General features: G+C 40.6%; 2 protein-coding genes across 10 annotated transcripts in view; one reads left to right on the top strand and one right to left on the bottom strand.

Moving 5' to 3' along the window:
* The window catches only part of PACRG (parkin coregulated), a 507,299-nt gene extending 488,414 nt beyond the window's left edge, over positions 1 to 18,885 (bottom strand). The window contains exons 1-2 of one of the 5 annotated variants that reach the window (XM_043511266.1): positions 18,661 to 18,885; positions 18,265 to 18,423 (exon numbers count right to left, since the gene is read on the bottom strand). In XM_043511266.1, the coding sequence (XP_043367201.1) occupies positions 18,265 to 18,411 (147 nt within the window). In that variant the 5' untranslated portion in view covers positions 18,412 to 18,423; positions 18,661 to 18,885. The other 4 variants (XM_043511265.1, XM_038397809.2, XM_038397810.2 and 1 more) reach the window with 4 other exon arrangements.
* Positions 18,886 to 18,888: 3 nt separating this feature from the next.
* The window catches only part of PRKN (parkin RBR E3 ubiquitin protein ligase), a 1,277,841-nt gene continuing 1,272,137 nt past the window's right edge, over positions 18,889 to 24,592 (top strand). For all 5 annotated transcript variants that reach the window (XM_038394015.2, XM_043511264.1, XM_043511262.1 and 2 more), the window contains exon 1: positions 18,889 to 19,027. In XM_038394015.2, the coding sequence (XP_038249943.1) occupies positions 19,021 to 19,027 (7 nt within the window). In that variant the 5' untranslated portion in view covers positions 18,889 to 19,020. The remainder of the gene's footprint in view (positions 19,028 to 24,592) is intronic.

Below are 24,592 nucleotides of genomic sequence, written 5' to 3'. Positions count from 1 at the left end.
TCTGAAATAGAACAACTCAGACTGGACTTTAGGCAGTAGTGATCGTCCTAACACAGAAGAAATTGAGGAGCAAAGCATAAATGATGGAAGTCCTATTACTAAAGAATTAGCAGATTTACCTGAAGATAAGGAATGGAAATTTGAGGAAAGTGATTGAGAATTGTCCAGTTTTCCTGGCGGCATAAAGGAGAGCGATGATAAAGAAGAATGTGGCTAACATGAAAAGGAGAGTAATGACAAAGAAAAATCTGGTTTACATGAAAAGGAGAGAAATGATAAAGAAGAATCTGCCTCACATGATGACAGAAACAGCAGTGAGAAACTGCACACCACAAATGAATACATCAGACCCTGCTTTATGACCAGCGATCCTAAACTCTGCTGATATTGGTCCTACAATTTTGAATGAGCCGGGCAAAATTGAGGATATGATGTTTCTAGTAAATGAGCAGAAGAGACACTTCTCAAAATCACACTGAGAGAGTGCTTGAGATTGCTGAGAAGTTGATTTGGTGTTTGCTAGTTTACTCTAAATCAACTGACAAAGTGTTCTGTTTTTGGTGCAAAATATTTGACAAGAATGCCAAATGGTTGCTTGTGCTTTCTGGGTACAATTACTGGCATAACTTAGCTGATGCTCTGAAGCAACCTGAAAAGTCACCTGGCCATTTTATGGCCTACCCCAAATGGATGGAGGTTGAGTCCAAGCTCAAGCTGAATAAATGCATAGATGTAGAAAACCAGCATGTTATTAATGTAGAAATCCAGCATTAAAGGAACGTGCTCAAGCATCTAATCTCAATTACCCTCTTCCTTACAAAGAATAATTTGGCTTTCCAGGGCTCATTGGATAAATTGTTCACTGAACATAACGGTAATTTCCTCGGTTTGGTATAGCTCCTTGGGAAATATGATGATGTCATGCATGAGCACCCTACACTGAGTAGTTCATAAAGAAGCTATTGACCACTACTGCAGCAAAACAATTCAAAATGAACTGATGGACCTTATGGCACGGAAGGTGCTTGATAACATATTGATGCAGCTTGACAAAGTGAAGTACTACACCATAATAATGAACTGCATTCCCGATGTTAGTCACAGTGAAAAGATGTCATTTACAGTAAGATTTGTTGATTAGGAGGATGGCTGTATCTAAGTAAAGGAACACTTGATCTGTTTCTGATCTATGGACGACTCTACTGGAAAAGGCCTAACAGAACTGTTTATGAACATTCTGAATGAGAATAAAATAAAGCTTCAGGACTGCTGCAGCCAAAGCTATGATAAGAGCATGAACACGAAGGGAAGAAACTATGGTGTTCAGGCAAGGATCTTTGTGCTGAATCTAAAAGCTTTCCTCATGCCTTGTGACTGCCATTCCCTCAACCTTGTTGTATCAGATACAGTGTCATCTTCTTTAAATTCAGTATCTCTCTTTGAAGTACTGCAAAGGATAAGCATCCTGTTTTAGCATTAACTATCAGGTGGAAGATCCTCACAGACAATGTTACAAATCTGACCATGAAGCCGCTAAGTGATACTTGCTGGGAGAGCTGCACTGACAGCATAAAGCCAGTGAGAAACCAAGTGACTGAAGGTTACCACAGCCTGATGGAACTGGCGAGGTCGAGTAAAGACAAGGCTGGAATCTGACATGAGGTGCAAAGCATGCAAACCAGATCACTGACTTCAAATGTCTGGTCTCAATTGTTGTGTGGCATGATATTCTGGGTTCTCAGTAAATGCTGAAAGCAAGGCATTATACATTCAGTCAGTGGACATTGTGATCATTACTACTTTGAGAAGCTGCCTTGATTTCATTGTGGCCTACAGAGACAACAGATTTGAAGATGCCATCACTGCTGCCAAAGAAACGGAGAAAAACTTAGGAGTTGTGCCTGTCTTCAAGGAAACTTGTATTCATTGGAAGAAGAGATAGTTTGGTTACAAGGATAGAGATGAGGTGACCAGCAGCTTGGAAGAAAAATTCAAGAGGAAGTTTTTTCGCTCACTCGTTGACATTGCTTGAGTGTCCATCAAAGAAAGGTTCGGACAATGACGCATCATGAAAAAACCCCGTGGGTTTTTGAATGACCTTTGTAAGCTGCTGGCAGAAGGAAAACACTCTTTAACAATTGTATGGGCCTTCATCAGACACTGACACCTGGGGAATGTTCAGATGTCAATGATAAAGACCACTATGTCAAACTGGACAACATCCATTTTGCCATACAGCAAGCACTCTCCACTCCCAATTCTCCAATATATTCATGATGCAGAGCTGAAGGACACTTTTCCTAATGTGTGGGTAGCTTTGAGGATTCTGCTCACGCTACTGCTCACAGTTGCGATTGGTAAATGCAGCTTTTCGAAGCTCAGACTTATTAAAATATATCTTTGATCAACGATGGCCGAGAAGAGACTGACATCACTTGCTATTTTATTGTTTCAAAATGCTATTGACCAGTCTTTGGATCTCTCTGAGGCTGTGCTTCAGTTCATAAAGGCAAAGGCAAGAAAATCAACCTTTTGAACTAACGGATGAGGGTTAACATTCTAAGGCTATCACCTATTTACTCCTGAGGGAATTATGTGCCAAAAATTAAAAATTTTGTGCACAATATTTTAAAATTCTGCAAAGTTCTGCATATTTTATTTGTCAAAATAACATAGAAACACCACAACAATATAATCACACCATTTTCAATTATTTTGGTAATTTATTTCAAAATACTTGTAAGTAAATAATTGAAAATGGTGTGATTATATTATTGTTGTGTATCTGTAACTGATCCATAGTTAAGATGGAAATTAAATTTCTATTATAAAACAATGTCGGTACTACCTTATAAAACACACAAAAATAATAGCAATCTCATCATTAGTATGTTACCTATAGAGATGAGGTAGATTTTTTCTATCATATTTAAAGAGAATTGGACAAGGAGTTTATTATGACACCTAAAATATACATATTCACTAGAAGCCAAGGCAGAGATCAGCTGGAAATGTTTGTGGAGGCCTTCTGCATGGAGCCAGGTGAGCAAAACTACAATATTGCCATTCCCAATAATTCAAAAATCATGAGTTAGGCCCTCAAAATCATGAGTTGTTTTTTTTTAAATTGTGGGTTCCTTTTATTGGCTTTTTAGTTTCTGAGCTTTTATGGTACACTAGGGTAATGTTTTCAAGATTTTTTCTGGAACCACACTGGCTAGATTTAATTTTTTAATGTAAGCTGAGAGATCCTCATGCAATCTCTTGATTCCAGCAGCTGGGGCTTCAAGAAAAAACATCAAATATTATACAACTTGTGAGAAAAACCAAAGAATGGCAATAATGAGATTAAGAAAATGCCGCTACAGATGTTAATCCCCAAGACTCCTGTTAGCACCCTGTCTTCCTTCACCATGGAACTCCTAAGCAAAAATGGAACCCTGCTTTGAAGATCTGCAAGGTGGGGGAAATAGGGACAGTTTAGCATCTGTGGGCAGCATATTAAGGTGTATAAGATTCCTGTACCTGCTCCTTCTTTTCACCTCATGCTTTTTCTCAGGCACCATGCAAGAGGCCCTTGGAAAGTTATGAACCCCCTTCACAATCCTCCTGCTTATCTCCTATTGCACCCAGGCCCCTGTGTAATGTCGGCTCCTTCCTCCATTTTCCTGTTGTTCCTGGGCACCATTCAGATGTCTAGAGTGAAGAATTCCTCCTCCATCTATCTTAATCCCTCACAAGCCTAAAGATTTTTAAACTTTAACATTCTTCAAAAATAATATGCACTCAGATTACTGATATGTGGCTGTTATCTTAACTTCACCTTTAAAAAATGTGTTGGAGAATGTCGGACCATAAAAGAAGTGTATATTTCACCAATTAAGATTTTTTCATAGGCTATTTTTGCACATGAATATCTCTGCTCAATTACTCTGTTTTAAAAATCCAAATTTAAACCAACTTAATCCTCAATTAGCCCTTACATCCTTTTGGCATTTCTGCAGAAATCTGATTTAGAAATAAAGTATTTAAAAAATCATGCACACCATACAAGCAATATGTGATTGTCTACTAACTTCTTTTAAAAATACACCAATATACAGAGTTACAGACAAATGTACATACATGAGGGCATACATCTAAAATATTGTCCATCAAAATACAAAGTAAAGCATTTAAGACAGACTAACATGTTTCTTGATTGGCCTTCCTTAATCTCAGCCAAAGTGAGATTTATCTTTATCCTGAATAGTCATCTCTTTTCCTGAATTCCTCCCATTAGGATTATTTGAATGTTCAATATGTGATTTTGTGCATTCTAGATAGCGTACAAAATGAGAAAATGACAGCTGGTAGAGGAATACTAGGGTAGACATCAAAGCAGGATCCCCTTCTAATATCATCTTAAAGGCATGCTTGTGGGAATGCACAGGGAGTGGGGGTTACATATGAACTTTTGTCTTCTTACATTTAATTCATATTAGAAGGGACCCAGAAAACCTCTCAGATCCTAGTCTGCAAATTTCAAGTGCTTTGATTTGACTGTGTAATCAAATCATTACTTCTTCATATAAAAATACCAATGCTTTAAACTGAATGTGTGACCATTAGTACTCACAAGTATCCTATTTTTAATGGGAGAGGGAATTATTTTTGATGCTCTTCACCCCTCTGGTTAGGAGAGGCTACTGATTCTGTGGATGCTTGTGTCTGCCTCTCATTGGCCCCAGTTAAGCAAACACTTAAACCTGTGCTTAAGTGCTTTGCTGAATTGAAGCCTTATTTCCCTATTATTCTTCATTTCTTCCCTTGTCGGCTTCCAGAGACAGGGGGTAGTATTATCTATATGAATAATAAGAATATTTGCAGTTACTCAGCTTGTATAAAAGTTCATAAGGAATATTATACCTCTTCTGCTTCAGGACATAAACCAACCACTAAATTAACTCTGGAGTTAAGAAGAAATTCTCCCATAGGCAAACTATTACATAATTGTCTACTATAGGGGAGTGTTTTTAGTAGCTGGTACTGTCCACTATCTGAAACAGGAAATTGGACTACATGAATTTTTATAGGTTTCAAAGTAGCAGCCGTGTTAGTCTGTATTCGCAAAAAAGAAAAGGAGCACTTGTGGCATCTTAGAGACTAACAAATTTATTTGAGCATAAGCTTTCGTGAGCTACAGCTCACTTCATCGGATGCATTTGGTGGAAAATACAGTGGGGAGATTTATATACACACACACAGAGAACATGAAACAATGGGTTTATCATACACACTGTAAGGAGACTGATCACTTAAGATGAGCTATTACCAGCAGGAAGGATGGGGGAAAAGGAGGAAAACCTTTTGTGTTGATAATCAAGGTGGGCCATTTCCAGCAGTTAACAAGAACGTCTGAGGAACTGTAGGGGGTGGGGTGGGGGGAGAAATAACATGGGGAAATAGAAAAGGAGTACTTGTGGCACCTTAGAGACTAACAAATTTATTAGAGCATAATGCATCCGATGAAGTGAGCTGTAGCTCACGAAAGCTTATGCTCTAATAAATTTGTTAGTCTCTAAGGTGCCACAAGTACTCCTTTTCTTTTTGCGAATACAGACTAACACGGCTGCTACTCTGAAACATGGGGAAATAGTTTTACTTTATGTAATGACTCATCCATTCCCAGTATCTCTTCAAGCCTAAGTTAATGCATCCGATGAAGTGAGCTGTAGCTCACGAAAGCTTATGCTCAAATAAATTTGTTAGTCTCTAAGGTGCCACAAGTACTCCTTTTCTTTTTTGCGAATACAGACTAACACGGCTGCTACTTTGAAACCTGTTATTATGCAAGGCACTGAATTTAGCTGTATGGAGTGGAAATCTATCAACTTTATGAAAAAACTCGTACAGATACAGACAGACATCATCTTCCTCTCCAAATGCAAACAGATGGACATCATACCAAAAGGACTGAAGGTAAAAAATCCATTAAAATCTACATACCACACTATGCTGACAGCTTGTGCCACACACTCTCAAAGGAACTGTGGAACCACCTGATCAACATCCCAGGGCAAGATTAAGAATGAGCTCTCAAAACTGGATACTCTCATAAAGAACTAACTTTCCATACAAACTTCCTCCTGGCTGGACTTTACAAAAACTAGACAAGCCATCTACAACACACACTTTACTTCTCTACAAAAGAAAAAGGACAAAAAACTCTCGAAACTACTACATGCTACAAGGGGCCACAACAGTGGGTTCCCTTAATCCACCCAGCAATATTGTTAATCTGTCCAACTATACTCTTAGCCCAGCAGAAGAATCTGTCCTATCTCGGGGCCTCTCCTTTTGCCCCTCCACCCCCACGAACATGATACAGTTCTGTGGTGATCTAGAATCCTATTTTCGACGTCTCTGACTCAAGGAATATTTCCAACACACCTCTGACCAACATATTAACCCACAGGGACCTTCCTACTAACACTACAAAAAGAAGGATTCTGGGTGGACTCCTCCTGAAGGTTGAAATAACAGACTGGACTTCTACATAGAGTGCTTCCGCCAATGTGCACGGGCTGAAATTGTGGAAAAGCAGCATCACTTGCCCCATAACCTCAGCCGTGCAGAACACAATGCCATCCACAGCCTCAGAAACAACTCTGACATCATAATCAAAAAAGCTGACAAAGGAGGTGCTGTCGTCATCATGAATAGGTCGGAATATGAACAAGAGGCTACTAGGCAGCTCTCCAACACCACTTTCTACAAGCCATTACCCTCTGACCCCACTAAGGATTACCAAAAGAAACTACAGTATTTGCTCAAGAAACTCCCTGAAAAAGCACAAGAACAAATCCGCACAGACACACCCCTGAAACCCCGACCTGGGGTATTCTATCTGCTACCCAAGATCCATAAACCTGGAAATCCTGGACGCCCCATCATCTCAGGCATTGGCACTCTGACAGCAGGATTGTCTGGCTATGTAGACTCCCTCCTCAGGCCCTACACTACAAGCACTCCCAGCTATCTTCGAGACACCACTGACTTCCTGAGAAAACTACAATCCATCGGTGATCTTCCTAAAAACACCATCCTGGCCACTATGGATGTAGAAGCCCTCTACACCAACATTCCACACAAAGATGGACTACAAGCCATCAGGAACAGTATCCCCGATAATGTCACGGCTAACCTGGTGGCTGAACTTTGTGACTTTGTCCTCACCCATAACTATTTCACATTTGGGGACATTGTATACCTTCAAATCAGCGGCACTGCGATGGGTACCCGCATGACCCCACAGTATGCCAACGTTTTTATGGCTGACTTAGAACAACTCTTCCACAGCTCTCGTCCCCTAATGCTCCTACTCTATTTGCGCTACATTGATGACATCTTCATCATCTGGACCCATGGAAAAGAAGCCCTTGAGGAATTCCACCAGGATTTCAACAATTTGCATCCCACCATCAACCTGAGCCTGGACCAGTCCACACAAGAGATCCACTTCCTGGACACTATGGTGCTAATAAGCGATGGTCACATAAACACCACTCTATATCAGAAACCTACTGACCACTATTCCTACCTACATGCCTCCAGCTTTCATCCAGATCATACCACACGATCCATTGTCTACAGCCAAGCTCTACGATATAACCGCATTTGCTCCAACCCCTCATTCAGAGACAAACACCTACAAGATCTCTATCATGCATTCCTATAACTACAATACCCACCTGCTGAAGTGAAGAAACAGATTGACAGAGCCAGAAGAGTACCCAGAAGTGACCTACTACAGGACAGGCCCAACAAAAAAAAGAACAGAACGCCACTAGCCATCATCTTCAGCCCCCAACTAAAACCTCTCCAACACATCATCAAGGATTTACAGCCTATCCTGAAGGACGACCCATCATTCTCACAGATCTTGGGAGAGAGGCCAGTCCTTGCTTACAGACAGTCCCCCAATCTGAAGCAAATACTCACCAGCAACCACACACCATACAACAGAACCACTAACCCAGGAACCTATCCTTGCAACAAAGTTCGTTGCCAACTCTGTCCACATATCTATTCAGGGGACACCATCATAGGGCCTAATCACATCAGCCACACTATCAGAGGCTTGTTCACCTGCGCGTCTACCAATGTGATATATGCCATCATGTGCCAGCAATGCCCCTCTGCCATGTACATTGGTCAAACTGGACAGTCTCTACGTAAAAGAATAAATGGACACAAATCAGACGTCAAGAATTATAACATTCAAAAACCAGTCGGAGAACACTTCAATCTCTCCGGTCACATGATTACAGACCTGAGAGTGGCTATCCTTCAACAAAAAAACTTCAAAAACAGACTCCAACGAGAGACTGCTGAATTGGAATTAATTTGCAAACTGGATACTATTAACTTAGGCTTGAATAGAGACTGTGAGTGGATGAGTCATTACATAAAGTAAAACTATTTCCCCATGTTATTTCTCCCTCTACCCCACCCCCTACTGTTCCTCAGACATTCTTGTTAACTGCTGGAAATGGCCCACCTTGATCATCACCACAAAAGGTTTTCCTCCTTTTCCCCCGCTCCTTCCTGCTGGTAATAGCTCACCTTAAGTGATCAGTCTCCTTACAGTGTGTATGATAAACCCATTGTTTCATGTTCTCTGTGTGTGTGTATAAAAATATCTCCACTGTATTTTCCATCGAATGCATCCGATGAAGTGAGCTGTAGCTCACGAAAGCTTATGCTCAAATAAATTTGTCAGTCTCTAAGGTGCCACAAGTACTCCACTCCTTTTCTTTTTTTCATGAATTTTTAGTCCAACTTGACATATCAGTTCATCTGTTCCACAGTTTTTGGAGAAAAAACATATTAGATAAGTAAAAAGTTACAAGTGAACAAAGAAAAAGGATCCCAGTTACTTTAGGATCAGAAACATTTTTCTTTTGGTGTATATCTATTAAGCCAGCTATCTAAACTACAGTAGAACCTCAGAGTTATGAACACCAGGGTTACAAACTGACCAGTCAACCACCCACCTCATTTGGAACAAGAAGTACGCAATCAGGCAGCAGAACACACACACACACAGCAAATACAGTACAGTACAGTACTGTGTTAAACGTAAACTACTAAAAAATTAAGGGAAAGTTTAAAAACAGATTGACAAGGTAAAGAAGCAATTTCTGTGCTTTTTCATTTAAATTAAGATGGTGAAAAGCAGCATTTTTCTTCTGCACATTAAAGTTTCAAAGCTATATTAAGTCAATGTTCAGTTGTAAACTTTTGAAAGAACAACCATAATGTTTTGTTCAGAGTTACGAACATTTCAGAATTACGAACAACCTTTATTCCTAAGATGTTAGTAACTGTGGTTCTACTGTAATACATTTTAAACACAGTGTACTAAAACTGAGAACTTTTGAATTTTTTACCAGACTAGCCAGGGATTAAATGTTTCTATCTACTGTTGGGGTGGTGGGAGACCTTTCACCAACAAGTTCCATGTTGGACCGGGGTAGTAGACCTTGTATCTTTCATGCCTAGGTAGGTACCCTAACCACAAGGCTATAGAGTCATTCTCACTCTTCTTGGCCCAATGACTATTTAAGTATTCATATAAAGTAGAACCGTTTCAGAAGGAGATATTCAGAGAGCCCTACACCAGACTATTCAATAGCTACATCCTAAGACTAGGGCAGTCTCCTGAGAGGTGAGAGATCCACATTCAAATACTTTCTCCCCATTGAGCAGAGGGTGGTATTGAACCAGGGGCTGGGTGGTATTGAATCACTGAGTTAAAATTATAAAGTGGATGCTACTATGATCTGCTCCTCCTGCATTTCTTGCATAAAATGGCTTAGATACATGACTCCAAGAGAGGGTTCATGGCCAAAGATCCCAAGCAGAGATAAGTACCAAACTCCCTGAGAAGGGTGAGCGTAGGACATACCCTCTTTTTCACATCTGCTGTTGTCTAGCTTAGATGGGGAGCAGCCTCGCCTGCTGGCTTTTGTGGTTCCTATACTTTGGTACATATTGCCTGGGCACCTAACTCAGGCTTTGTGGATTCCAGGAATTTTCACAAGGCCCCACATCTGAAAAAGCTCTTAGGCATCTAAGTCCCAGTTTCAGGCACCACTGTGATTCACAATCTTTCTCCCACTCAGCTATCACTTAACCCTGTGGGTAGCTAATCTCAGGGCATGTCTACACTACAATCTTAAATCGACCTGTTAGGTTGATTTACAGCTACCGCAGTACTTACTGATGTCCACACTACCCTCCTGTCGATGGTGCGCGTCCTCACCAGTAGCGCTTCCACCGACTGAAGAGGGACAAGGGTGGGGGGCTGAGAGCCCCGGCTATTAGCTCCACGCAGATCCCCACAGGGAGCCCAACTGCCCCCAGAGGCTTCTTGCCTTCCTGCTCTGTGCTGGAAGTGGGAGGGTTGCTGGGGTGGGGGGGGCAAGCTGCTCCCAGCTGGGAGTAGGGGGGAAGCTGCCTGGGGTCCAGTCAGTTGCCATTCTCCTGGTGGGGAGCTGGGACCCTGAGGGGCAGCAGGGCTCTGTGACAGGTTAGATTATAGAAAACCCCCTTGGGAACTGCCATCTGATGTGCTGAGACTACCTCTGAGCCCATTTTACCTGGCAGCTTAGAACTTCAGTGTTCTGCCTGGTTTGAGCCAGACATGCTAGCCTGCTACAAACACAGACCCAGGTCTGAATCACATCCCTCAAAAGCCACAGGCTTAACTGAAAACAGCTTAAGAAATGTTCCTGTCTCCAATACTCATATACCCAACTCCCAATGAGGTCCAAACCCCAAATTAATCCGTTTTACCCTGTATAAAGCTTATATAGGGTAAACTCATAAATTGTTTGCCCTCTATAACATTGATAGAAAGATATGCACAGCTGTTTCTCCCTGTCCCCCCCCGTATTAATACATACTCTGGGTTAATTAATAAGTAAAAAAAGATTTTATTAAATACAAAAAGTGGGATTTAAGTGGTTCCAAGTAATAACAGACAGAACAAAATGAATTACCAAGCAAAATAAAATAAAACATGCAAGTCTAAGCCTAATACAGTAAGAAAACTGAATACAGATAAAATCTCACCATCAAAGATGTTTCAATAAGCTTCTATCACAGATTGGAAGCCTTCCTAGTCTGGGCACAATTCTTTCCCCTGGTACAGCCCTTGTTCCAGCTCAGCTGGTAGGTAGGGGAATTTTCATGACTGCAGCCCCCTTTGTTCTGTTCTACCCCCTTATATATATTTTTGCACAAGGCCAAAATCCTTTGTCCCTCTCTAGATTCCCACCCCTCCTTCTAAATGAAAAAACACCAGGTTAAAGATGAATTCCAGTTCAGGTGACATGATCACATGTCACTGTAAGACTTCATTACCCACTTGCCAGCGCACAAGTATACAGGAAGACTTACAAGTAAACAGAGCCATCTACAGTCAATTGTCCTGGTTAATGGGAGCCATCAAGATTCCAAACTACCATTAATGGCCCACACTTTGCATAATTACCACAGAACCTCAGAGTTATATTTTATATTTTTAGTTTCAGATACAAAAAATAATACATACATACAAATAGGACCACACTCAGTAGATTATAAGATTTGTAATAATATCTTACAAGAGATCTTTTGCATGAAGCATATTCCAGTTACATTATATTCACACTCATTAGCATATTTTCATAAAATCATATAGAGTGCAATGTCACAGGCTCCCAACAGGGAGTGGGGAGCCCGGGTAGCAGCCCAAACAGGGAACCTGGGTGTCAGCATGCTTTGGAGCGGAGACCTGACAGCAGCCAGCTGGGGAGCTAGGAGCTGGCTTTCTTGTCAATTTCATAGCTCCAAGACAGCCAACAACCCATGTTAGCAATGCAGTGTCATCCTAACTACACAACATAAACTCTTAGCTTCTCATGGAGTAGGGTACTTACTTCGGCGGGAGCAAGACTGTAGTGTAGACACTAACATAGTTAGGTTGACATAAGCTGCCTATGTTGACCTAACTCTGTAGAGTAGACCAAACTTCACTCTGCATTTAAATTTTTGCTGTAAAAGTCCCTGAGGCATCTAGGTTTCTGCCTCTGGGCATGTTCACTGCTCCTCACTTTAGGTGACTGGACACCTATATAATGCCTACGCCCCAGCACAATTCTCAAACCAGCAGAAGATAGGTGGAGCTGATCTGGTTGGGATGCTAAGAGCTGGCCTACTGGATGAGGCCCCATTAAAAAGCCAGCCAGAGGAAGCTATGGTGGTGGTGCCTCTCTTACAACTTACAGCCCCCTAGTTAGTACATTCATGTAGCACACCCAGGTTATAGGGAGAGCAAGGATTTGCACAGAGGGTCCCCTACTTCTCAGAAGGGTGCTCTGGGGTTCGCAATATTTTGATGTGAGTTTCTCTCAATCTCTCCTCTTGAAGCTGTTCCACTTTGGACAGCTCCTCCTCCTCAGTAACTCTTATTGGCTAGTTTAAATGGTTAAATGGTTCCCAAGCTCACATGCTGGGTTTTGTGGGTCCCGTTATCACACATTGATCTCTCCCTATGCATTGTATAGGAGGCTGGGCACCTAACTTAGGCTTTGTGAATTCAATTGTTGTTCCCCATGATTTTCTAAGCACCTAAAAGTTAGGTGTTGCAACACCTAGATCCCTTTGTATATCTGAACCTGATACTCGACAACTCCCTAATCTCCATTTTTGAGTCCTCCCACGAAAATAACTCCAGTGGCTGCTTATACTGTTGTTTATAGCTTTCTCAAGCAACAGTAGTGTCAGTAAGAAACCACCATGATTCTTACCAGTTTCACTGCTTCCTATAGTGTTCTAAATATCAGCTGTGAAACTGATCAGAATTTTATTAATTTAATTCTGCTGTTGATTATCAAAGCTAGGAGCCCTTGCAGTGACAGTGGATTTACTTGTTTGCAGAGTAGGAAGACAGTACTGAATTTTTTCACATTCTATTAACTTTCCAAATGTTATTGTCATAACCATAACAGAAACCATAACAGCTAGAATCCTAATTGTTTAAAAATAACTTAAATTCACTTAAAGCGTGAAAGTTTAGGTATCCACAATCACCAGCCAACGCTTTCCACTTGTCATGAATTGAGTAAATTTTTTTCAAGCCCCGCTAAAACTTCTGAATTTCTTGACTAAATCAAGTATTCTTTTATATACTATTGCTTATACAAAGATATGCAAATGTCTGTGTGAACTGAATGTATCTGGAGAGGAGGAAAGGTGTTAAAAAAATTAATCCTTAAACTCACTGAAGTGGTAATATAGTTTGTTCTCCACATCTCTAGAATTAAAAAAGGCTGTAAAATAAACCCTTTTCCTTTTTTTTTTTGCATTCTTTCCACCAAGGTCAAATTCACCTTGCATTTATTAATATAAAAAAGGTGTCTTAAAAGTCTTTGCAGTAAACTGATATATTTCAGCATCTCCAGAATTTGGGGAAATTTTGTGGAAAGTAATGGTGAATTAGAAGTTATTAATGATCAATATGATGATGAAAGTGTTATATAATGGATAAACAAATGTATGTTGAGGCACAGAAGATTTTAGATGATAAAGCTGCAGCATGAAGACAAAATTAAAAAGAAATTATCTGGTTTCCATAGCCCATATGTCTGCTGAAGGCCGAAAGAATGTCATTTCTTGGGGCTTGCCTGGGGTTTGTTGGTTTGAAAACAGGAGGGAGTTGTTATTTAAAACATTTCTGATACATTAGATGCAATCTACCCAAGATATGAAGTGTATGACAGAAAACAATACCAGAAAATAAGATGACATTAATGGTAGGAAGTTCACAAGTTAATTTACCAACATTGGGAGAACAGCAAGAAGTAAGATTAGAAATTCCCTCCACTCTCTCCAGTGTGTCAGTATTTTTCTGGTATCAAGAACCCAAGATCAACAAAGGGGCCTAAGCCCCAGACTGGGTGCCTAAGTCCCATTTTTTGTCTCCAGTGAGATTCATAAAATGTACACCAAACACTGTAGGCACTTAAACTCTCTCGTACCTAAATTTTCATGGAAAAAGTTCCCTCTGTGCCTAAGTTTCTGCCTCTGAGAGTGACATTGCTGCTTTATGGAAGGAGTCCAGTTGCCTATCTCCCTTCTAGCCCCAGAACAATCCAAAAACTGGGGGGAGGCTAGGTGGATGAACATTTGAGGCAACCTACTAGATTGGGTCTCATTCAAAATTTGCATAGAGGTCTACCTATGAGTAGAGTGAGCGCTCTAGGAGAGTGCTCTAACCACTGAGCTCTGGGAAATTCTGACAGCAGGCTCCCTTAGTCTCTCCTCTTGAAGCTGTTCCACCATGGATAAATAACAAAAGAGTGATTGGAGCAGGGGGACTGGAACCTGAATCTCCCAACTCCCAGCTCTCTCTTGTTCAGTGACTATTTAAATATTTATCCACAGGGAGGAAGTCATAGGACCAAGGAGAGAGAAAGAATAACTCTGTACCCTGGTGAGTAGGGCACTCATGTAGGGGAACCCAGGTCTAGTCCCCCTTCTCCAGTCACTCTTTAATTATTTATCTACAGTGGAAAAGCTACAACAGGAGAAATTGAGGGACCTCCACATCAGAAGATCCCATAGCCCAGTGGTTTGAGCACATTCCAAAAAGAGAGAAGATTCCTGTTCAAATCCTTTCTCCCCTGTCAACAGAGTGGGGACTTGAACATGGGGCTCTACATCCCAGGTGAGTGCTCTAACCAATAGACTAAAAGTTATACAGTGAGCACCACCTCCTCTGGCTGTTTTGTGTGGAGCAAGGCAGACACCTCACTCATTCCTGTGAAAAATAGCTTAGACACCTAAGCATCCTGATTCCAGGAGATGGGCTTCCATCCCTAGCATGCTAGCTTTTGTGGATCACATTCTTAGGTACCTATCTCTCCCCATTCATTGTATAGGGAGCCTACACGCCAACCTCAGGCTTTGTGGATCACAGTGTTTGTTGTTCCTGTAATTTTCTGAGCACGTAAAAATTAGGTGCTGAAACATTTAGCATTGCAATGACTAAGTCCTTTTGTGGACCTGACCCAAGGCACACAGAACTTTATATAATATTCCAGCAGAGGTATATATAGAGAAAATTGTCTCGTGAACTCATGCCTGTGCATTTGCAGCCAATAATTGCCCAACAATTTGAAGGATGGAAATGCCACTAAACTTATTCACAGGACTCAAGAAGAGAAAATAGAATTCACAAAAGATCTATGGCCTGTCTAAATCAAAGGATGGAAACTGTCTAATGTTCATCTTATGGAGAATGTGGGATGAATGTGATTGCAGATAAAAATACCAAAGTAATAGACTGATTTTAATGAAAATCACGCACAAAATTGGGAACAAATTTGAAACGAGCAACAAAGACCAGCTTGTCTTGGTGAAAATGTAAAAATGAGGTTTTGGACATGAGGGCCCATAGCTTGCTAGTACATACTGTAGATGTGAGAACTATTAGAAAAACATAATTATGATCTAGGACAGTGGTTCCCAAACTTGTTCAGCCGCTTGTGCAGGGAAAGCCACTGCCGGGCCTGGTCAGTTTGTTTACCTGCTGCGTCCACAGGTTCGGCCGATTGCGGCTCCCAGTGGCCGCGGTTCGCTGCTCCAGGCTAATGGGAGCTGCTCGAAGTAGCAGCCAGCACAACCCTCGGCCCATGCTGCTTCTGCAGCCCCCATTGGCCTGAAGCAGTGAACTGCAGACACTGGGAGCCGCGATCAGCTGAACCTGCAGACGCGGCAGGTAAACAAATCGGCCCGGCCCGCCAGGGGCTTTCCCTGCACAAGCGGCGGAACAAGTTTGGGAACCACTGATCTAGGAAATACACACTGATGGGCTCTAAATGGAGGACTCATGAACCCCAGAATTAGAGATAAATTTCTATGCCATTTGAAAGTTAGGATTTCAATCTTTCAGATGTGGTAGAGCATAGATTATAGTTATGAGCTCTTCAGAGCGGTGATCATACAGTTCTTTGTGTTTCTACAGAGCCCAAATCCTGACTGGAGATTTTGTGAATTAAAAGCAATAGTAATAATAATTAACAAACAGTTCTCTATATACTGATCACTAAAATCAGATTAGAATTCAAGTTTGTTGACGGTTCATATGAACACAAGACTGACTATACTGAGTTAGACCAAAGGTCCATCTTGTCTTCTGTCTTCCAACAGTGGCCAACACCAGGTTCCACAGAGGGAATGAACAGAACAGGCAATCATCAAGTGATCCATCCTGTCGCTCATTCCCAGCTTCTGACACCATCCCTGCCCATCCTGGCTAATAGCCATTGATGGACCTATGCTCCATGAATTTATCTAGTTCTTTTTTTAACCCTGTTATAGTCTTGGCATTCACAACATACTCTGGCAAGGAGTTCCACAAGTTGACTGTGCATTGTCTGAAAAAATACTTGCTTTTGTTTGTTTTAAACCTGCTGCCTATTAATTTCATTTGGTGAGCCTTAGTTTTTGTGTTATGAGAAGGAGTAAATAACACTTCCTTATTTACTTTCGCCACACCAGTCATGATTTTATAGACATCAATCATATCCCTCCTTAGTCGTCTCTTTTCCAAGCTGAAAAGTCCCAGTCTTATTAATCTCTCCACATATGGCAGCTGTTCCATACCCCTAATCATTTTTGTTCAAATCCTTGTTTTATGTTATAGTCCTGTTTTTTACACTTCGTGTTTTGTGTCTTTAAGGCCTAATTCAGGCAAAGATTTATGCATGTGTTTAACTTTATGCACTATGAATAATCTTATTGAAGTTAATTTGATTAAGCATATGCATAAAGTTAAGCACCCGGGTATGATGTTTATTATGTAATAGGCTAACATTAAATAATAAACGTGTTTTTATTATTACATGATAATAGGTCAATGCTGGGAGGGGCTTTGCTCTTAATTATTGTTTTTTGTTAGTTCAACTGAGACCTCTAGAAGGGGAAAATGTTATTTCTCAAATATATTCTACAGAATACAATGCTTCTCATTATATTTAAGGTAGACTTGTTTGTTTGTTTTTCTTCTAAATTTTGATATTTATAATGAATTCCAGAGGCTGGGTGAGATCAGTTTCTAGAGGTTTTTTCATGCATTTTGTAGTTATTATTGGGAACGTATATGCAATTAAAAAGAGAGAGAGAGAAAGATGTTGCCAACACCTTGAATTGTACCCAAAAGCAAACAAAAGGCCAATCCAGAGCTTTGAGCACAGTTGTTATGTGCTCATAACAGCACATACCACTTAGAAATTGAGCAGCATTACCAGAAGCTTTGAGGTTTATTTATTAAATTTAATGGAAGCAATCAGTTACAACAATTACTGTAGGAAAGGTTCGCTACAAACACAAACACAAGGTGTGATATTGCAATCTTTACTCATGGCAGAAGTCCCACACACTTTAATAGAATTGCTTCTGTTAAGACTGTTAGTGAAAGTAAAGGTTGATGGATCAACCCCTATTTGTCATCCTCATGCTAAAGAGCTAGCCACTAGAAAATGAATGTTTATTTTCAAGGTGATATTTTCTAATACTGCGTGAAAGGTTTTTGATGATTATTTTTGGACGTTCTTTTAAAAATGCTGTATTTTTCTTGTTTTCAGAGTTATGTAATGATGTTCAACTGTTTTCTCTTACTTCTTTGTATAGGCTTTCCTTTAACTAAAATACATACTTACAATAATAGTAATATGTTGCATTTCTACAGCATCTTTCAGTTGAGGATTTAAGGACTATCTCCTTTGAAAGAAAAAACTTTCACCATATGATGTGACATTTATGTCATAATTTCACTAGTGACACAAGGTGAGGACTTTTTGACACACTGTCATGGCATGACATGATAACATTTTAATGAAGTACAACATAATTATGTTTGGACATAACTCCATGATAGGTTGGAATTTGATTCAATATGATTTGATTATGGAAAACAATATAACAACACACACAGTGACACAAAATTGGCACATTTTAACCTGAGGTATCACAATATCCTGAGAGACCACCCATTACCTTGAGAAGACATTTCCTCAAGGCCTCAAAGCTATTTCCGTGATCAATTAATACCAGTAAAAATCATGCCAACCCTACATACTTTCTGGCAGGCACTGCTCCCGCCCTCCAACATGCTTCATGGGCACATGAGACTAATCAAATTAAAAGCCTCTTTAGTGGCAGCAAACATACCACAGTGTTTCTCATCATGGCTTTAATAGTGAATCCATCGGTGACCTGCTGCTTGGTTCTCCTCAGCTGCCCCAGTGGCTGCTGTTGTTGTGGAGGTCTCTCTCCAGTGAGTTTCGGGGGGCTCGAAGCATCTTTCTCTGCCACCATCTCACCAGGCACCTTTGTGGGGGACAGGAAATAAATATATAGGCGAAAATAATATTTTTGGGAAAAAAACAAATCCTCCCCACTGTCCTGCTGCCCTTCCTCACTCCCTGGCCCTGCTGCCCTTCCTCACCTCCTGCCTCCCTTCCTCTTCCTCAGCCCCTGCTCTGTTTGCCCTTCCTCACCCCCTGCTGTTGCCTTGGAGGCTCCTGTGTGGGGTCTGGCTTGGGGGGGGGCGGGACACTGACTCACTTTGTCACTAACACCAACACGCTTCCAGGGACGCCTCTAGGTTGCTGGGCAACGTGTCAACAGCCTGCCCGGCTTCTGTTTGCGGTCACGTGAGAAGGGGGGGGGAAATTTGCGCCGATCACGTGGAACAGTCTGGGCTAGAACAGGAAAGAGCGCACGCACGAGAGAACTACACTACCCAGAGTACTAAGCGATCGGCAGGCTGGCTCCAAGTGTGCGCATGCGTACTATGACTCAGCAGTCCCGCCGGCTCGCCCCGCAGTTGCGTGTTCAGTCAGAGTGCTGAAGGCGAGAATTTTGAGCTGCGAGCGCGGACGAGACGGGTGCGTGCGCGCGCTCCCTCCCCTCCCCCCCGTGGCCATGATCGGTGAGTGAGTGAGACCCGGATGCAGCGGCCCCCTCCCCTTTTCCAGCCTCCGCCCCCCCCCCCCCCAGGCTCTGGGCCCTGCTCTGCCGGCGCAGGAGCGAGCAGCCTGTCGTGCCTCTCCCCCGCCTGGGCTCGCACCACGCACAGGCTGTGGCTCGTGGCCGCCAGCTCCACCCTGCCGCCCGCTTTCAGGCCTGGCCTCGCTGGCCCTCCGCCACTAGCCGCGGGGCGGTTCTTCTTCGCCCCCGCCAAACGGCCGCCCCGCCTCGAGGCCAGTCCCGAGGACACCGAGTGACCTTCTGCCCAGCCATCGACATAGAAAATACCGTGCGCTCCCCCACGCACAGTGTGCCCGCACTGTGCACACAGCCACCCCTGCCACCCCTCTCCAGAGCACAGCCACATAAAATGCCCACCTCGTCTGCCCACCCTCATTGTACGCCCGACCCCCAACGGTACACGTCCCCTGGCTCCACACAACACATCCATACCGTATGCACATCCCAACATAATACACCCGCCCCGTATGCACATTCCCACACCATGCACCCACAGTACACACATACTGTATGCACCCAGAGTACATACACTTCCCCCCCCCCCATGTAGTATGTGCACACACCCACACACAGTACATATTGGTGAATTGAGATCTTGCAAGACTGGATTCCTTATTTCGCCAGCACCATCAATGTGGATGATGCTTTACAGGCAAATGATAGTACAAGGGACTGGACTCTTCACTCCTCCTTTGCAGAGTTAGCTACACAGAAGAGAATGGGAGGTTTTTACACCCACTTTGCACTGCCATCGGTTACCACAAAAAGAGTGAGACATTAAAAACTACAAAAAGAAAAGGAGGACTTGTGGCACCTTAGAGACTAACAAATTTATTTGAATATATGCTTTTGTGAGCTACAGCATCCGATGAAGTGAGCTGTAGCTCACAAAAGCTTATGCTCAAATAAATTTGTTAGTCTCTAAAGTGCCACAACTCCTCTTTTTCTTTTTGTGGATACAGACTAACACGGCTGCTACTCTGAAACCTGACATTAAAAACTGATTGTTTTCCTTTTTTTCCCTCCAGAAAATTCTTGCCTATTTCAATGAAGTGTATCCCTTTTGTCCATTCACCCTTTGGCCTGCATATAAATCTTGATGTATGCAGTAGGTCCCAGGATATTAGAGAGACAATGTGGGTGAAGTAATATCTTTTATTGGAGCTTTGTGTAAGCTCAGAAGCTTGTTTATCTCACCAACAGAAGTTAATCTAATAAAGGATATTACCTCACCCATCTTGTCTCTATAAATCTTGATGGCAGCTGTGAATAAGTCATGGTTCATCTTGATGTTTCTTCACTGCCTTCATGCTGGTTGTGAGTTGCTGTCTTGTGCAGTCCTGCTTGCCATTATCCCTTCAGGCAGCAGGCATGTAGTGGAGCAATCAACCCACATTCTGGCCTCACAGACAGTGGTGGAGGTTAGGAGGGCACTGGGTAAAATGACTAGGGTAGTCCCAAAGTTGGCAACATGTAGCCCTCTGATAGTATTACAACACATGACTTTGTCCAACTAGCCAAAATTTCCCTCTGGTATTTGGAAAGAAGAGGCAATTAATTCCCAGTATCCCCATTCCCTCATTGTGGGTCCCACAAATCACAAGAGCCACCATGTGATCCCCTCAAAAACTGTAAACTTTCCTTTTTACATGCTCCCTCTCTTTCACTTTCATTTTTGTTATTTGGTTAATTACAGATAAAACAAAAAGAGCATAGAATTGAGGTGGTAGATAAAGTTATTTATGCTTAAAGGAATTCTTCCCAACCCCCTGATTTTAAACACCTTTTTTTTCCTGTCTCTGATATTGGGTTTTTGTCTCCTTTCTGAGACCTAATCAAGATTAAATGTATGCAATTTATAGCTGATGTATAGATGAGACATTCATCCTCTAAAAGTTTTGTCACTGAATTTCTTTGGAAATTGCTGCATAATCTCCATTATTTTTACAGTTAGAAATTCTCTTTCCTTTCTCATTAATGTATGGCTTTCCAAAATGTTAGTGCACTGTTATTCTCTTTAAACCATCTAAAGGCAAAAGAAAGTTAAGTGTAATTTTGCAACTCTGTGATTTTTTTTATTCTATGTGAATATTATATGCAACATCTACTGCAATCTGTGCCTAGTTGCGTATATCTATTTCTTTTTTTTTCTAATGCAGTAGAAAGCATTTATGAGACAGCTTGATTTAATGAAAAAAGTGTTTTCATATCCAAATATTTATATATCTTGATGAATTCTATAAAGGTCAGATCACATTATGTGCTTACAGAACTGCAATTCTTGTTCTTTTTAAAAATTCCTCTAATTTCTTTAGCAAGTTAATATAATACAGTTTAAAAAGGCATATGTGACTTAAAATTTTGAAGGTAAAAAAAGGCTTGAATGTCATTGCTTCTTATTGTGTGGCCAGTAGACCTTGCTTGAAGACAATGACGAAAGACCATGAACTGAGCCCAAGCCTTCCTGTTAGGAATAAATCTGCACAAGTCTTTGATTTTGTTTGCATATGACCTAATGCAAATTACAGTACCTAGTTGACCTGGGTTTGTAGGAAATGACCTAGTAAGACAAAAACTCTTTTGATCAACTTTAAACGGATCATTTATAAACTGATCAATAAAGTCTCAAAGCAATTGTCAGATGCTAAGTATATATGTGTGTATTTTAAACATATAATGTTTTTTCAAGCCTGACAAAAATACAGGAATCATATATTCTTACAGTATAGTGTTCTTGTGGATGATTTAGTTAGGAATCGTAATGACTACAGATCCAGCAATTTGATCTGTGTGGTTGGTCCCTGCATTCGTACAGAGAGTCCCACTGACTTCAGTGAAAATTTGTGTGGGCATAAGGGTGTGGCCCACCTGGGTCAGATTTCAAGTCTATGGGACCATGCACAGTATATAAAGTTAAGCATATGTGTAAATCCTGGTAGCAATGAGGCTGTATTTGTCTTTTCACCGTAGCAAATAGTGAATGCATAAAAAATTTAAAAATATATTTTGATTAGTGGAAAATTATTGATACTACAATATATTAATTACTTAAAGCCTTGAGTGATTTATGTGATGGCAACAAATTTTTATTTGAGACAAAAAGTAGAAAAAAAAACAAAATCCAAAAGATTAGATGTATATAAAACACTGCCATCCAAGGTCCATCTACTTCAGTATCTTGTTTCTGACAGTAGCCTCTAGATGCTTCAACAGAAGGGTAAGAACCCTACAGTAGGGAGATGAGGGATAATCTGCTTGCAAAGGTCTCGTTCTGGTTTCTAATAGTTAAGATTGGTTTAAAACCTGAAGCATAAAGTTGACTGTCCCTTCCAAAATCTGTTGTAATTAATTATGATGATTGGATATTCCTATAACTATCCAATCTCTTTTAGAATCTTATAAAATTCTAGGCCTCAATGACTTATTTATTTCCTTTTATCAATTTTTAATTTCCCACTGTTTAGTTTAATTGAATGTTCCCTTTTTTGTGTGTTATGAGACAGGGAGAACAGAAGTATACCATTTGTTATTTTATCATGTACTTCTTGTGGTCTGCTTTCTATAGTAAACAATCCTAAACTTTTCAGTCTCTTCATATGAGAGATTTTCCAGACCCTTGTGCTCTCCCCTATAGTTTTGCAATATCCTTTGTGAGATGGGTTGGTAGTGCATGCAGTATTCCAGATAAGGCTGTGCCACTGAGTGAAGTAAAAGCATTATCATGTTCTTTGTATTATTCACCCTCTCATTCCATATGCATCCTAAGACTTAGCTTTTTTGGCTGCAGCTGGACAATGTGGATGGGTTGTCATTGGACTATCTACAGTGACACTGCAGTCCCATTCCTCAGCTGATACAGTTAATTTAGAACCTGTAAGGTGTATGAGTAAGGTAGTTAATTAAAAATCCTATAATGTGTATCAGGTAACTTTTCTGAAATAACAACAGCAGTTTGGTTGGAAATGGGTTACCATGTAGTCCAAGACTTCAATGCTGACATTTAATTTGAATTGTATTAAAAAGCATAACTTTATATGTGTTCATTATTTCAGTAGAGAGGTTACACTCCTAAGCCTTCAAAATATGGAAATATATTGATTTTTATTTGTGTGACATCTTTATTTGGAACATCATATCAACAAATTAGTTATGTAAGTGTCAATAGACTTCTGATAGACTATCCATGGAGAGACTGATAGACTAAGAGGGTTTTGTCCTACAAGCTTTACTGTTATGGATCTTCATTGAAGTCACGAGTGTTTCCTGAATTCTAATTCTTAGATACATCTTTGAAAGTATTCAGCAAGGTAAATACAAAAGACAATATTTGTTGCCTAAACTCTTGAAGGAACTGTGTGTCTCCTGAAGTTTTCCCCTTTTAAGTGAAGTTGCAATACTCTGACTCCAGAATTGCCCAATTCATTTATTAATAGTTTTTAAAACTTTGTAGCCTATTTATATATAGTTTCAGTTTGTTGATTGGCTGTGCAGTTAATGATTTCAGGAAACTATTTAAAAGGGCAAAGAGGCTTTTCAGAGTGGACATCTTGGGTCAAGTCCTTACAAAGGAGCCTGTTCATTCCCGAACTTCATGGCCTAATACATTTATTGTTGGACAATACAACAACAGCAACACTCATATTAAGTAGGTGAACATAAATAATGTCTTGCCCAAGGTCATATAGAGAAAATCAATGATAAGAGCATGTATAGAACCCCAGAATTTTAGAGCCTCGTCCTCTTCACAAGACTGTACTGCCTTCACCTCAATCTACAGTACACTCTTCATTCAGTGTACTAAAAAGGTTGGTCAGTAACTTAATTGTTAAAAGTAAGTGAATGAGGAGAGGTTTAGAAGTATAATCTAATGGAGAAAAGTTTTGGGAAAAGTAGTTTAGAAGAGCAGAAGTGTTCAAGAATTAAATAAATAAGATTCATCTTAGTCTTTTAGCTAAGATAAAGTTTGGTGTCAGTTTAATATCTGATGTGCCTTCCATAATGAGACTATACTTGCAGTGAAATCAGTGATCTAATACAGTATGCCTTCAGCTTCTGATTTATCTTCAGTGGAAAGTGAATCCTGACATATTTTCACCAGTGTGGTCTTCATCATGAATAAATACAGTAAGCTTAAATCTAGTTTCACATGCATGGACATTCACCGCAGTGGATCTTGAACAATCTGATGCTGCACATAGCTATTCATGAATATTAAAAGATTTTCAAAGTACACCAACGTTATAGTGTCATTCTGTACACACATTTATTTATAAGGGGATGGAAACAAGCAAAAAACTTTGCATTCAGGCTATCAACTTTTCAAGTTTTAGCTTGATATAATTTAAAAGTCTGGGATATTAAAACATGAAAATTGGGCTTTATAATGGAAATGCAAACTCTACGTACTAATTATTATTGATGATAGTAAGGAGTGTTTGCATTTCCATTGTAAAGTTTCACTAGATAAATAATTTAGAGGAGAAGTCATACCTTTCACCTGTCATAA

Source organism: Dermochelys coriacea, chromosome 3 (assembly GCF_009764565.3).
Source record: "Dermochelys coriacea isolate rDerCor1 chromosome 3, rDerCor1.pri.v4, whole genome shotgun sequence".
NCBI lineage: Eukaryota > Metazoa > Chordata > Testudines > Dermochelyidae > Dermochelys > Dermochelys coriacea.
The sequence above is the reverse complement of the archived record's forward strand: the minus strand, read 5'-3'. Positions and strand labels throughout refer to the sequence as shown.